Source organism: Phyllostomus discolor, chromosome 2, assembly GCF_004126475.2.
Source record: "Phyllostomus discolor isolate MPI-MPIP mPhyDis1 chromosome 2, mPhyDis1.pri.v3, whole genome shotgun sequence".
NCBI lineage: Eukaryota > Metazoa > Chordata > Mammalia > Chiroptera > Phyllostomidae > Phyllostomus > Phyllostomus discolor.
In genome coordinates, this window is record NC_040904.2 from 102,053,907 (window position 1) to 102,069,790 (window position 15,884).

Consider the following 15,884-nt stretch of genomic DNA (forward strand, 5'->3'; position numbering starts at 1 on the left):
GTGGGGAGGACTCGATTACTTCCGTTTCTCCAGACAAGCATCCTGACAGCCCTCCACCAGCTTGGTGACCCAGGGGCTCTAACCCACCCGGTTCCCACCTCCAATGCACAGCGCAGTTATAATAATAGTTAACGTGAATTACTGAGCACTCCCTGCACACCAGGCACTACAAGAGTATTTGCATGGATCAGCCATTTGACCCTCTGAACAACCTGTGAGGTCAGCACTGTGGTTAGCCCCGCATTAAGATGAGAGCACCGTGGCACAGAAAGGTCCACACTTGCTCAAGGCCTCGTGTCCAGTTAGTGGAGAAGCAGGATTCAACTCCACCGGGCAGGAACCTCATACTGTCCCCTCCCCATCTCTTCTTCCCCATAACCATTCCTCCAAATCAGTTGCTAACTCTCTCTTTCCCCTCATAGTTTGTCCTCCGTCTGTCCTGGGTACTCAGGACATCTGTGATTTCAGCCGCAGTCCATCTTCTTGGGCCAACACATCCCCCAGTCTGGGTCTCTTGATGAAGCGAGTGTGAGCCCTTTGCGAGCTTGGGCACGAAAGAGGATTGGTGGGGGTCAGGCTGGGCTGGAGCGTCAGAACTAGGGGAACCCCACCACTGGGGCTGTGCCTCCTCACCATTGAGCCACTTGGAGTTATACTGGGCAGTGCGAAGGGGCGGCCCACTGCCCAGGCTTCGGTAGATGGCAGGGTCCCGACCTGAGAAGTCGATGACTGTGGCCGCGTAGAGCTCTCCCTGGGAGGAGATGACGGCTGTGGAGTTGTGGCGAGGGTCGTAGGGGCATCGGGCCACACCATTGATCTTCTCCATGGTCCGGCTGAGGTTCCCCACCTGGGAATGACAGGGAGATGGGGCGCTTTTCCACGAGATCCAGGTGTTTTTCCATCTCGGAGTCTTATTTTCTTCTGGGCCCCTGGTCTCTGTGGGCCTCTCCCTCCCAGCCTCCTCCTCAGTGCCCACTCACAGTCCCCGTGAGGGGGAAGCCCTCATGGAAGGGGAGGTTGGGCCAGGAGCTCCACCTGCCCCTGGCCCATGCATGGTAAGGTAGACTGATCAAATTCGGGAGGCCTAGTCAAATTTGAATTGCAATGCACAGTAAATAATTTTTTAGTATAAGTGTTAGGTTGGCCAAAAAGTCTGTTTAGTTTTTGCTGTAAAATAAAAGACACATTTTTCATTCTTGCCAACAATGTTATTGATTTGGATGTTTTGAGTATGTCAGCTACTTCCTGCTATTGGCTTCCAGTGGGTAGAGGCCAGAAGTGCTGCTAAGCATCTTCCAGTGCACAAGACAGCCCCACAGCAAAGAACTATTTGACCAGTAGTCAATAAATGACTAATTGACTAAAATGTCAGTAGTACCAAGGAACTTTACAAACTACTTTTGACACATTCCATCAGTCACAGCACCTTCTCCACACACTGCACAAATCTTTTTTTTGCGTTTCTACCTTTCTTAAAATAAATAAATGATAATATGCTGAGAATGTTGCATATTTTCTTCCATCTTTAATATTAAAATGGCTGCACAAAAATTCATCAATTTTGATAAGTTTTTAAAAAATGCATGCTGATATGACCACTATCACAATAAACTCTAACATAATTGTGTCAAATGAAGTTAAAGACAAATAAGCACTACTAGAGCCATCTTACAGAAAAAACTAAAAGAACTTTTTGGCTAACCTAATATGTCCCAAATCTTGCATGGGATGTACTTATGTTAAAATGTCATTTGTTGTTTATTGGAAACTAAATCTAACTGGGCATCCTTTCTTGTTTTGTGATTCTTGTTTGCTGAATTTGGCAGCCTCCCTGCAAGGCTGTATTGTGGGCAGCAGAACCTCCTGGTGCCCCTTTCCACCTGCTGCGCCCCGAGCGGCCGCACCTGTCTGCTGGAGCACACTGGGGAGAAGGCATTGGTCCCACACACGAGCACTTTCCGGCCAGTGACGGTCAGGACTCGCACATAGTTCTGACACTCCTCCTGAAGCGAGAAGGGGAGTGGTAAAGGGGCTGGCTCTCCAGACACAACGCTGGTGTCTTTCCTTCACATGGCTTCATCACAGGCATTTCAAAGCTCTCCCCTGTGTCCCAGCTGCACCCTGCTCCGAAGTTTGGGTGGCAGCCGTGGATATCCCCTGACCCCACAGCTCCCTCCCAGGCCATCTTGCTGCTCACTGCCCACAAAGATGCTCAGGGCTGAGCCTGACCTGCACAGTAGCCCCAGCTCATCCAGTCTGGGCCTCTGAGCCGGCAGCTCTGTGCCCACAGCCAGAGCTGCTGGCTCACAGCCAGGACCCCAGACCACCAAGGCCACATACCTCAGTCTTCCCTTTGCTTTGGCAGGAGCGGCGCGTGTCCTCATTGGAGGCCCACTCGGTGGCCTGTGGGAGGAGCACACAGACATCACACAGCTGTGCTACTCACCGCCTGGGCAGGCAGCTGTCAGGGTCTGGAGGGGACAGGAAGCTGGGAAAGGGCCAGGGACAGCCTGCAGGGTCAGGGTGCCTCTCACTACACCCATGTGGACCTGGAGGACTGCCAAATCTCCTTACCCAGAGACCCTTAAGGAGTGGATGTCCCCTCAGCCCCACGCCATCCCCACCTGCCTGGGTCAGGGGAGGCTGGGGGAACAGCTCTCTCATGCTGCCTCCCCACGCAGCTCTGTCCTGGGCCCTCCCAGTCCTTCCTCCTCGGGTCAGCCAGGGACCACTCAGTCCCGAGTGGGAATCAGGAAATGTGCCTCCGTGATGCACCAGACATCCCTCCAATGCGTGGGAGGCAAGAAAGGCTAGATTTTGCAAAACTTAGAGACCAAGATCTACTTAATTCTCCCACTACAACCCTGCTAAGTGTTTGCTGTTGTTGTTAGGTGAAGAAACTCAGGCTCTGTGTGACTTGCTGCTGGTATGCGGTAGGGCGGGGACTGGAACCTGCATTTCTGATTCAAGGGCTCTGTGTGTGTTTTTCTTTATTCCACCCTCTCAAGGACCGGGGCATCCTCTTTCCTAATGGCTCCCCCTCCCCACCCTCTCCAGCTCCTCGTTGTCGCTTCCTGTCCTGTTTCCCCTGTAGCTTCACGCACACTCTGTTGTGGAGTGATGTGCTCGGGGACACAACTTTTGCTCAGAGACCCAGAGGACACTGTTATGTTCCCAAGTGTTCATGGCACGAGGAGAGGGCTGTTCCCGTCCCCCTCCATCTGTTCTGCCTCTGCTCTCTGGCAGTCCCTCCCAGCCTCTAAAAGAGCAGCTGGAGGGAGATGTGACACCCTTGAGGTCCAGGCAATGGCAACAGCCCTGGTGTGAGGCTCATTAGATATTTCTGGGTCACATGTATAAACATGAACTGCCTACCTGCCCTGGGAGAGGGAGCCCTGAGCAAGCAGCTCTCCCATCCAACACAGGGAAAACAAAATACCTGCTTTCAAGTTCTAACAAAGCTCCTTGCAGCTGTGAAGCCACTGCCAGCAGAGCCCGGCTCGGGGTGTGAGAGGGGAACAAGGGTGCCGGGTCAGAGGGCAGGGCTGCTCTTTGCCTTCCAGACTGCAGCCGCCCACAGCCCCAACGTGGTTGCTGTGTGGGGCTGGGGTGGGGGGCTGACTTCTGCCCCCCTGGATCAGGAGCAGGGTGGCGAGTTTATCATGCCTCCATCAGACCCGTGGGCAGACTGGGCTCATTGCGCCATGCCAGGCCTGGAGCTCAGGCCTCTGCTCCCAGACCCTGGGGAAAGGCAAATGGCTCCTGGCCTCCAGCCACATTGCTGTGGTGTTGGTTTGGACAGAGACAATGGGGCCACTGTCATACTCAGGGCCCTCTCAGCTTTGGACAGAAGGTGGCTGTGGTGAACAGGGTGGGCAAAGGGCCTTGCTGGGGCCTGGGGTCCCTGAGCACAGGGGCACGTTCAAGGGGTCAGCTGTGTTCCTAAGAGGGAGGGAAGCCTGCTGGGTGGGGGGAGCAGGTGTGTACAATCAAAAGGAGTTAAAGTCACGCCAAGCTGAGCCCGGAACAAGCACCACGCCAGGGACCTGACGCAGCCTCTCTCTTCGATCCTCCCCACAGCCAGGGGCACATGCAGCCTTCCGCCCATTTTACAGGTGAGCAAAGCGAATGGCAGAGAAGCTGGACAATATGCTCGAGGCCACAAAGCTAGTAAGCGACACACCCGAGATTCAAACGCAGACAACTGACACCAGAGCTCATCCTGCAGTCTCTCATAGCGACCAGGTTTCTCAAACTAAAAGCTGGAACATATGGCCTGAAAAGAATATGTGTATATTTGTGGTGAAAACAGCACAGAATGGGCTTGAATTTTGTTTTTTAATTTTATTTAAAAATTTATTTTTAAGCCCTGGCTGGCGTAGCTCAGTGGATTGAGCACGGGCTGGGAACCAAAGTGTCCCAGGTTCGATTCCCAGCCAGGGTACATGCCTGGGTTGCAGGCCAGAACCCCCAGCAACCGCACATTGATGTCTCTCTGTCTCTGTCTCTCTCTCTCTCTCTGTCTGTCTCTCTCTCTCTCTCTCCCTTCCCTCCCTAAAAATAAATAAATAAAATCTTTAAAAAATTTTATTTTTGTTAAGGTAATGATGCAGAGTTGAAAAATTATTTTTAAAAATCCAAGTAACCTACTCCTCCCCCATGCCAACTCCATTTCCCAAGAACAACTACTACTCCAACTGTTTCTCTGTTCCCCGTGTTTTTAAATTAGATTTCTCAGGAACCCATGTCCATCCCAGACTTCGCCTCCTGACTTCCCCTCATGGAGGTGGGGATTCTTCCGGCTCACCTGCCCCCATTCTCTCCCACCTCAAAGCACACACTCATTTCCCTCTCCCCATCTTCCCGCTATAATTACGTAATATTAACCATTTAATCTTTTAATAGTTAATATTTTAAATTAACAATCAACGTGAAGTATTTACATTATTATGAATATGTAAAATTGTTCACTACTACCAATAATGACTTAGATTACACCCTCAATTGTACTATGAACCACTGAAAAAGAATATATGCTGCCAAACTCTTTTATTACTTAAATTTTTAAGGTAAACTTATTGACAGTGCTCTTATTTAGACATTTTTAGTCATCTATCAGTTTTGTGCATACAAAAAAGAAAAATTGAAGCAAAATTAAATATCTTTAAACTGCCTTTGAATTCACAGTTAATCTTCTGAATCAATCCTCTATTCAGCTGCCAGTGCTCATTTGCTGCTGCTGTTGTTTGTGTGCTTGTGTTAGCGCGTGGTTCTCTGAACCACCCAGGGCTCAGGGACAGCACTTCTGACAGAGTGTTCCACTCTGTTCTCCAGCACCTTCTTCCAAGCTGCTGCAAGTCTGGATGCTGGCACTTTCTTGATCTTACCAGGAGGTGCCCACAGAAGGTCTTCTGACAAACCAGGACTCCTATCCCTTCCTCATATAATCCTAAAATGGTTTGTAGACTCAAGTGTCAGTTGGGTGGTGTTATGGAATCAGAACACGAGAATAATGACCAAGTTCAAGCGCAGGCACTGACAGCTCCATAGGACTGCAGTTTGGCCAACAGTGACCGTGCGATGCCTTCAACCGGAACATGTGGTCTGATTTCAGACTCTTTAAAAATGTAAAAACACGTGCACCTGAGAATCAAGGAAATTGGCCTATTCTGATGAGGTTTCCTTTCTTTTTTTTTTGTTTTTATTGAGTTTATTGGGGTGACATTGGTCAATAAGATTATATAGGTTTCAGGTATACGATTCTATAATACCTCATCTGTATATTGCACTGTGTGCTCACCACCCCGAGTCAAATGCCCTTCCTTCACCTTTTACCCCTCCTTTACCCTCTTCTCCCTCCCTCCACCCCTCTATCCCTCTGGTAGTCACCATACTGTTGTCTGTGCCTATGACTTTTTTTTTTGCTCAATCCCTCCACCTTTTCCACTCACCCTCCAATCTCCCTCCCCTCTGGCAGCTGTTCTCTGTATCTATGTGTCTTTTTCTATTGTTTGTTAGTTTATTCTGTTCATTAGATTCCATATACAAGTGAAATCATGTGGTACTTATCTTTCTCTGACTGGCTTATTTCACTTAACATAATGTTCTCCAAGTTCATGCTGTTGCAAAAGTTCAGATTTCCCCCTTTTTTTAAAGGCCAAGTAACTATTTCATCCATTCATCTACTGATGGACACTTGGCTGCTTCCCTATCTTGGTGATTGTAAATAACGCTGCAGTGAATATAGGGGCACTTATGTTCTGTCATAGTGTTTCAGGTTTCTTCAGATATATTCCCATAAGTGGAATCTCTGGGTCAAAAGGTAGTTCCATTTTTAATTTTTTGAAGGAGGTTCTCTTTCTTGACCAACTTTTCATTTTTCCTGAATTGAATAATTGTCTTGATTTTTGCTTGTTTTGCAATTCAAATTATTAATTTTCCCCAAATGCCCAACAGGCATTACAAATCCCTCTTGATATTGTTTGCTAATTGCACCAGCAAATGGTTCAGATTATCTATGAGCTCCCACCCTCTTCTTCCTGCCCCAGGATGGGCTGACGGCTTCCTCTTGCCTGTTAGCCTGGACTTACCTTCCCTCCTTTCCTGTCCACTGAATCCCGTGTTTCCCTCTTTCCTGATTTACATGCTTATTTTGCTAGAACTCATTGCTGGTATCTTCCTAAGCAAAGGAATATAGTACATTGATTGTAAAAAATTCTTGCATGTCTAATTCAGTCTATCTTCATAGAGTGATAGTTTTGTTATAGAATTTTAGGCTGAAAATAATTTTTCACTCAGAATTTTAAAGGCATTTATTCCTCCACTGGCTTCTGGATTCCAGGGCTCTATCAGAGGTCTGCTGTAACCCTTACTCCCCGTCTTTGGTAAAGACCATTTCCTTTAGGCTCTAGGAGCTTTCGGCATCTTCTCTGTAATAGCTGAGCCTGAATTTCACACTGAGTTGCCTCAGTGCACGTCTCTTTTGGGAACTCAGAGAGCTCTTTCAGTGTGAAGACCCATCCTCCATTTTGAAAATTTTCTTGTTATTTTGTACGTAATTTCTTCCTCATTTTTTTCTCCATTCTCTTTTTTTGAATCTTGTTAATCCAGCCCACTGTCGGCCCTTGTGCACTGACCATCTGGTTTTCTGTTATTTCTCACCTGTTTTTCATTTCTTTTGTTGTTGTTCTAATTTCTGGGAGATTTTCTTCAACTTTACTGCCTCAATTCAAATTTTATTTCTACAATCATATTATGAATTTCCATATTTTTAATTTATTGTTTTATAAACAAAATATATTTTTATATCTTGGCAGAGTCACTCTTTTTCTACTTAATTTTTAAATGTTTTCTTTTATTTCTTGCATTGGTCCTACTTTTTACAGCTTTCTTTATCTGTTTGCTTGTTTGTTTTGATCTTTCTGTTTCACTTTATAGGCTTTCCTCAAATGTCTGGTGGTTTTTGGCTATTTGTTTATATTTAAAAGCCAATCAGTTCTGGTCAACATGGAGGCATAGGTAGATACACTTTGCCTCCTTGCACAACCAAAAGAAGGACAACAGCAAATTTAAAAACAAAAAACAACCAGAACTGCCAGAAAATTGAACTGTATAGAAGTCTGACAACCAAGGAATTAAAGAAGAAACATTCACCCAGACTGGTAGGAGGGATGGAGATGAGCAGCCAGAGCAGAGAGGACTGGGAGGTGGTGGCTGGAGGACTGGGTGAGGCAGTGGCTGGTGAACTGGGCAGTCCCACATTTACATGCAGATAAACAGGGAGGAACAACTAGGGAGCGAGACCAACAGTGCCACCCAGGGTTCCAGTGTAGAGAAATAAAGCCTCGAAACCTCTGGCTGAAAAAACCTGGGGGGTTGTGGCAGTGGGAGAAACTCTTAGACTTATAAGAGCATTCGTTGGAGAGACCCACAGGTTCCTAGAATGTACACAAACCAAGCCACCCAGGAATCAGCACCAGAAGGGACCAATTTGCTTGTGGGTAGTGGAGGACATGACTGAAAGCTGGCTGAAAGCTGAGCAAGCAGCATTGTTCCTTCTTAGACCTCTCACCTATGTACAGCTCCACAATGCAGTGATGTTGGTTGCCTGGCCCTGGCAAATACCTAAGGCTCTGCCCTTTACAATGTAACAGGTATGCCAAGACAAAGAAATATGGCCCAAATGAAAGAACAGATCAAAACTCCAAAAATAAAACTAAGCAATGAAAAGATAGCCAACCTATCAGATGCAGAGTTCAAAACACTGGTAATCAGGATGCTCACAGAAATGACTCAGTATGGTCTCAAAATAGAAGAAGTGAAGGCTATGAAAAGTGAAATAAAGAAAAATATACATGGAGCCAACAGTGAAGGGAAGAAAACTGGAACTCAAATCAACGATTTGGAGCAGAAGGAAGAAATAAACATTCAACCAGAACAGAATGAAGAAACAAGAATTCAAAAAAATAAGGAGAGGCTTAGGAGCCTGCAGGATAACTTTAAACACTCCAACACCCAAATCATAGGGGTGCAGAAGGAGAAGAGGAAGAGCCAGAAATTGAAAACTTCCTTGAAAAAATAATGAAGGAGAACTTCCTCAATCTTGCAAAGGAAATAAACTCCCAGGAAGTCCAGGAAGCTTTGAGAGTCCCAAAGAAGTTGGACCCAAGGAAGCACACACCAAGGCACATCACAATCACATTACCCAAGATTAAAGATAAGAAGAGAGCCCTAGCTGGTGTGGTACAGTGGATTGAATACTGGCCTGCAAACCAAAAGGTCACAGGTTCGATGCCTAGTCAGGGCACATGCCTGGGTTGTGGGCCAGATCCTCAGTAGGGGGCATGTGAGAGGCAACCACACACTGATGTTTCTCTCCCTGTCTCTCTCCCTCCCTTCCCCTCTGCCTAAAAATAAATTCTTAAAATAAAAGATAAGGAGAGAAATCTTAAAACCAGCAAGAGAAAAGGAGACAGTTGCCTACAAAGGAGTGCCCATAAGACTATCAGCTGATTTCTCAAAAGAAACCTTATAGGCAAGAAGGGGCTGGAAAGAAGTATTCCAAGTCATGAAAGGCAAGGACCTACATCCAAGATTGCTCTATCCAGCAAAGCTATCATTTAGAATGGAAGGACAGACAAAGTGCAGATAAGGTCAAGTTTAAGGAGTTCATCATCACCAAGCCCTTATTATATGAAATGTTAAAGGGACTTATCTAAGAAAAAGAAGATCATCAAAAATAAGAACAGTAAAATGACAACAAACTCACAACTATCAACAACTAAACCTAAAAACAACAAAAACAAAAACTAAGTAAACAACTAGAGCAGGAACAGAATCACAGAAATGGAGATCACATGGAGGGTTATCAGTGAGGTGGGGGACAGGGAGAACAGGGGAAGAGGTACAGGGAATAAGAAGCATAAATGGTAGGTACAAAATAGACAGGGGGAGGTTAAGAACAGTATAGGAAATGGAGAAACTGAAGAACTTTTATGTACAACCCGTGAACATGAATTAAGGTGATGAATGCTGGTTGGAGGGGTGGTGCAGAGCAGAGGGGAATAAAGAGGAGAAAAAAATGGGACAACTGTAATAGCATAATCAATCCAATATACAAAGAAATAAATCACTATTTCCCACTGAAAGGAACCAAGTCTTCTTAGAGAAAAGACTGATTCCAGGTCTGGGTTTAGGAAATGTACAAGGTGCGCCTGGAACATTTCCTTACACATAGCAAGGATGCAATCAAAGCCATTGTTCACGTAAAAGGACCCAACCTGAAGCAGCCCCCTACTGGCAGAAGATGGGGTAGCCATGAAAGATAACTGCAATGGGTAGATAACAATATTTAAAGGCATGAACTGTAATAACAAAAAAAGAATAAAATTAATTGATATCCACTGACAATTACTAACAAACCAGCTGATTATTTGAAAACAGATAAATAAAGACAAAGTATCAACCATGTACTTTTCCTATATGACTGTATCATTGAGGAACCTTATAGTAGAGGAAGAGAAGGTTCTCTTTGCAGAAGTGGTCCAGCAGTACATTATAACACCTTAAGAATTCATGGATCCAGGAAGCAATCATCAATAGCTGCTAACATAAGAAAAAAAGAGAAAATCAGATACCATTCTAAAAAAAAGTATTCAACAGCATCTATAAAGTAATATTTCTGGAATCTACATGGAGTAAAGTCTTTAGATCTAACAATCAACTTACAGATGACACAGAGAATTGGGGAACGTGTTAAGCTATACCACTTGGATTGCAATCAGCAAATCTAGACTGTGGGAGCTATCTGTAGCACACAACCAGGCTTACCCAATGAATGAACTGTGCAGAGAGAAAGAAGAGAAACAGTGTTCTAGCCTCAAACCCCACATATGTCCTCCTCACCTTCCCTGGAGGGTCTAAATTTGGAGTCTCGCTCATTGGGTCTCTAGAGAAAGAGTCTTCATCTCTCTTTGTCAGGGGAAGGGTGAAATGGAGGAAGGGGTAGTTGTGCGGGATGGGACAGGAGATCTGGGTTCCAACCTTTCAATTTAGAGCATTTCAGCCATTTCCCCCTTTTAGGCTTGCACCTCAGCCTCACTCCACAATATCTGACACCCATTTCTGAGCCTCCTGGGCATGGGTGTGTTCCTCTGCCATAGCCCGCCTGAAACTGTCCTGCTCTGCTGAATCAGTTGTGATTTCTCCATCTGCTCTTCAGCTCTCCAGAATGTGTTTAATCTGTTGTCCACTGACATCACTTTTGTTCTGTCCTTGTGCATCTGTGCCTTTTAAATTTTTTCACTGCCTTTTAGTGGAATTTTTGAAGGAGTCAAGATAGACACGTGTGACCAACCTGCCACACACAATGCTTTATTCTAGGACAGTGACTGCATAGTTTTCAGCTCTGGGAGAAAGCAGGTGAGACACCAGGAAATGAGTCATCTCCTTGTAGACTCAGCAACTCCCCTGGACACCAGCAGCAATGGTCGAACATTAAAACATCTTCTGAGCATTAAGTCCACCACAGTTCAGCAGAGTTTAGACTTCAAACGACTCTAAAGCTGCCAGACTAGCTCGGAGAATGTAGGGATAACCAGCAGAGCTCAGATCAGCTGCACCGCCTGCCCAGGCCCAGACAAAGCCCCAGATGCATTCTCCTGCGCATGTGCATGTCAGTCCCCATTTCTGCCCTCGCAGGGCATCGGGCAGCTCAGGATCAGAAACCCATTGCAACTAGACCTCCAGCCATGTCATCCGCCAGTTGCTCATCAGCTGCCAATGGTCAAATCCAGCTTAGCTCATCATAAAGGCAGCACCCTGCCCCCCGGCACTGTTGACCACTTGCCACCTTTTCTTCCCCAAAACCAGTTTATTAAGTTACACTGATAAATAACCATCACAGGTGAGCTGACTTGATTTCGAGTCCCCTCCATGTGTGTACATTCTCTGCCCCTCCCCCCATTTCCCCTCCAGTCAGTCGGTGCTTGGAGAACCAGGAGACTGAGCATTTCGATTTCCCTTAAGGAACAGTAGTTTACGTAAACTGTTTAATAAGGGTTAGGTACTCAGAAGTCCTTTTAATGGACACTGGGTTGCACGAAGTATTTGCATATAGATTTTTCTTTAAGGGATGTTAATTGTTTAAACCATCGATGAAGCACTGAGTTTTAAGTTTGGTTAAATCGTACCCTAGGGCCACAGGGGAGGATGGGCCCGTAATGGAGTCACTTTACAGCCATCCTACCCTCAGGCTGTGTGGGGAGGAAAGCCAGTGTGGTTGGGGGTGGGGCTCTGCCTCCTCCTGACAGGGTGGTAGGCTCATTTTTAGCGCTGTTTTCTGTGAGCCACTTGTGATAGCAGATGTCGAGGACTGACAGTTTATAAGGAGGGACCGGAAGCCTCAGATATGACAATGGAAGAGTGCACACCGAAGTCAGGCTTTTATGGTCAGAAGTCCTTTTATGAGGACAGGAGGCTGAGGTCTACTGCAAGCCCATTGGAGGGAATCCTGGACAGCCCCCTCCCACTTCCCTCTCACTCTCTCTGCCCAGCCCCCTAGGGCAGGCACAGGGACTTGCAATGAGGTTTTTTTTTCTCTCCTTTGTTTCAATGCAAAGAGATAGTCTGAACTCCAGAGACCAGGCCCCAAAGAGACAACATGGAAACGTGGTAAAACCAATTCCTGGTGTGCTGGTGGCTGGTTTGCAGTCCTTCAGAGAACTCTGTGACGCTGAGCCCCTGGCCCGAGCTCGAGTTGGGTGGCTTCTCTAATATATCTTCCCATGGTTGAGATCTGCACGGAGTTGGAGGAACCAAATGCCAGGCCTTGTCCTCAAGCGGGAGAGTCCTAACATCTGGTAAGGCGGAGACCCAGAAACGAGGGCCAGCTGTCAAGGACACATGGGCATGCCAAACCAGTTGGGAAGCATCCACAGAAAAGGCCTTCTTGACATCCTAGAGCAGTGGCTCCTAAATTCGGCTGCACAGGGAATCGCCAGAGAGCTTTTAAAAATCCCAGGGCCTGGCTAGACCCCAGACTGATTAAATCTGAATAGCTGGGGCTGGGACTCGGGTATCAGTGTTTTTAAAGCTCCTTGGCGATCCCAGTGGGCAGCCTGGGAGAAGCACTCTGCCCAGAGTCAGGCCAGCTCTGTTCCCGCCCTGACCCGTGCAGGCCAGAGGCCTGGATGGCACCACTGTGGGCCAAGTCTTCCTAAGCCCTTCAGGGCTGCCAGCTTCCCTGACCCCAGGGGTCACCTTCCTGCCAAAGATAGTGGGCCTGGTGCTCCCTAGTGCTGTCTGGTGCTGGACCTTATGTGATTGCCACCTAAATACCTCTTCCTCTCCCTTCTCTCCCTCCCTACTCTGCTGCCTGAGTGCAGCTCTCCCCAGGGCTCGCCTGGACCATTGCAGCTGTCTCCTAAGTGGCTCCTCCACTGATGCATTTTCTGCAGCTGGGCCAGGCCATCAAAATACCAAATCTCTTCATGCTACTTCTCTGCTTAACACACTTCAAAGAGCCCCCAATGCCTTCAAAGTAAAATATGAACCTCTCTGCTCAGCAATGAAGACCCTCTGCAATGCGGCTTCTCCCTCCCCAGGCCTCAGCTCCCACCCTTACCCATCCATACTCTGTGACCCCGCCACACCGGGCCCTCAGTACTTGCCACTATTTCCCATGTCCGTGTCTCCTCTGCAGCTGCCTGGCACACCCCCACCCTTCAAGCTCCAGCTCAAGGGCAGCTCTCTGGGAAGGCTTTGCAGACCCCATTGGGCTACTCATGCCTCTGGCCCACCACCACCTGCAACACAGAGCCCTCCCTGCGGTCTTCCCAAAGCATTCATTTTGCACACCTATCTCTCTTCCCCCTTTAGCCGCATTACCCCTCCCAGAAGAACTTCCTTTGGAGATCATGGGAACCGAACAAAAAGCTGTCACCTGAGCTCAGGGCAGCGCCCTGCTGGACCCACTTCCTTCCAGCTGCTGTGAATTGCCTCCGCACCAGCTTCCACCAGACCCTGACCTGCTGGGTCTGACATCTTCACGTCACGTTCTGTGGACACCACGAGAAAACTGGGCTCTGGCTGGGCTGCTTGTGACTGAGCTGGCAGGCCGTGGGGTGCTGCCTCTGGGGCCTCCTCTGCCTTGCTCCAGCCCAGGCTCCAGGATCCCACCCAGGAAAGGGGATCATTTATGGTCTCCCACATGCTTGTTCCTTGAGGCAAGGGATGGAGCCTGACTCACCTTTGGATCTTAAGTGACTGGTTTCCTGCCTAGGACTGGACTTGGGCTTTAGCAGGTATTCAGTCACGTTAATGGGGGGGGGGGGGCGGTTAGATGGGTGGGTAGGTGAGCTGGCGGGTCAGGGTATGGACAGAAGGGTAGACAGATCAATAAGTGGGTGGATGGCATCTCCTTTCAAATTATTCAAGTTTCTCCTCATGGCACACCTTTCCTGCCCCCTTAAACCTCCCCTCTGGAAGCCAGCAGCAATGGCCCCGGGGTGCAGACCCAGGAGAAGCTAGAAGGCAGACCAGAATGTCACACCACCTCACCAAGGACAACTCACCTTCCCCAACAGGCCTTGCAGTGAAACTGCGCACCCAACAGCCCAGCGTCTGACTAGCACTCGTACCGCTCTCTAGTTTGTTATGTGTATCCCTCGTCATCTTTGCTGGTGAGAGACCTACAGGCCGGAGACTGCTCATCTCACTGCCCTTCTGCCCCTGGCTCGGTTCAGATACACAGTGGGTGCTCAATGAACACTTGGTGGCTGGGGGAGCAGCGGGCCTCCCAGACACAAGGACGGGGGCTCCCCCCTCACTGAAGAAGAGATGGCCTTCCTTTCTCTAGAATGTTCAGCCTCTGCAGAGATGGTGTGGCATCTGTTTCTCAATCTGAGATAAATGTTCTGGATCAAGAAGTCCCATTAAAGTACCGCCCAGAGCACTTAGGGAATTATGCTTGGGGAGTCCTTCTTGGCAGCAGATAATAAATAAATTACAGCTTAGTAGAAATGCTGAGTGAGAAGGGGATCACTCAGGCCAGCCTAAGAAAGGAACCAGGGACACCCTGTCCCTTGAGACCCTCCACACTCAGAGACCCTCCTGTGGATTTAGGCGCTGGACTTAGAATGCCCAGCCACTCCAATTTTCCCAGTACTGTCCTGGTTTTAGCACTGAAGTCCTGCGTCCTGAGGCTCCGCAGTAGCAGGCAAGCAGGGCGTTGGTCACCCTAGCTCTGGTGCTCTTTTCCTCCCCTCCTGGGCAGCTCCTTCGCACAATGAGGAAGAGCATCCTATGTGTGTGTCCATGTTTATGTGACCTCACCCTCACACCCAAATGTCTTCCCAGCAGTGACCTCCATAGAAGTGAGAGTCCGTGGCCAGTGAAAGGAGCCTGGGGCTCCTCTTTCCAACCTCAGGGATTCAACTTTCAAGCCGAACTCCCCAATACCAGGGAAATTACGGGGAAGAGAAGGGAAGCACATGTACCTGAAGGAGGGAGACATTGGCAAGGCTGAGTCTGAAGAGGTAGTTCCTGTGAAAACAGAAATGGAAATCGTAAGTCCAGTTGGTTTGCAGGCAGGTCCCCAGCAAGCAGCTGGCTCCTGCCTCCTGGGGCACCAGGACTGGGTGCCAGTTGCAGAGGGTCTTCGGTAAGCTGACCCCCAAGGAGAGCTTTGCCTCACTTAGCTCATTAAATCTCCACTACAGCCCTAGGAGCAGAGTGAAAAAAATTCCATTTCACAGATGAAGAAACAGGCTAGAAAATGGCCCGTGGGGGAGTTAAAACTCAGACTTGTCTATGTCTAAAGCCCAGGCTTCCGGCCATCCTGGCAGGTCCAGGGAGGAATCGTCACCACTTTCCCAACCGTGGGCCTGTTTCTGTTAAACTTGAAGCCTCCTGGAGCTCTTAAAGGGACCCAGACAAGGCCATCTTCCTTCTTCTCGCACCCACATCCCTGACTCACTCCCCTCCTCAGACAGGCTGGCCATCTTTCCTGGCCCCACACCACGGGCCCCAGGAATCCTGCCTGCTCCCTCAGGCCCCGCAGTCCTTTCTGTAGTCAGTGACTCTGGAGCTGACTTTTCCACAGCCACCTCCTTGGACCACCCTGTCCCTTCTTGCCCAAATCGTCCCCTCTGCTTCTTCATGGTTCCTCTACCCCATAGTCTAGCCAGCACAAGGATATGAGACTCAAATTCCTCAAACACCATTTTCATCATATTAGCCTGCTGTTCAAGCCCTGGCCAGGTAGCTCAGCTGGTTAGACATCATCCTGACATGCCGAGGTTTGTGGGTTCAATCCTGGTCAGGGCGTGTACAAGAATCAACCAATGAATGCAGAAATAAGTGGAACAACAAATCAATATTTCTCT

The 15,884-nt window shown here is 48.2% G+C and overlaps 1 protein-coding gene across 1 annotated transcript in view; it reads right to left on the reverse strand.

Annotated features, from left to right (window-relative positions):
* Positions 1 to 15,884, reverse strand: part of SEMA5B (semaphorin 5B) — a 117,446-nt gene that overhangs the window by 15,169 nt on the left and 86,393 nt on the right. Inside the window, exons 4-7 of the mRNA XM_028504702.2 lie at positions 14,997 to 15,042; positions 2,341 to 2,403; positions 1,905 to 2,003; positions 634 to 847 (exon numbers count right to left, since the gene is read on the reverse strand). Of these exons, the coding sequence (XP_028360503.1) occupies positions 634 to 847; positions 1,905 to 2,003; positions 2,341 to 2,403; positions 14,997 to 15,042 (422 nt within the window). The remainder of the gene's footprint in view (positions 1 to 633; positions 848 to 1,904; positions 2,004 to 2,340; positions 2,404 to 14,996; positions 15,043 to 15,884) is intronic.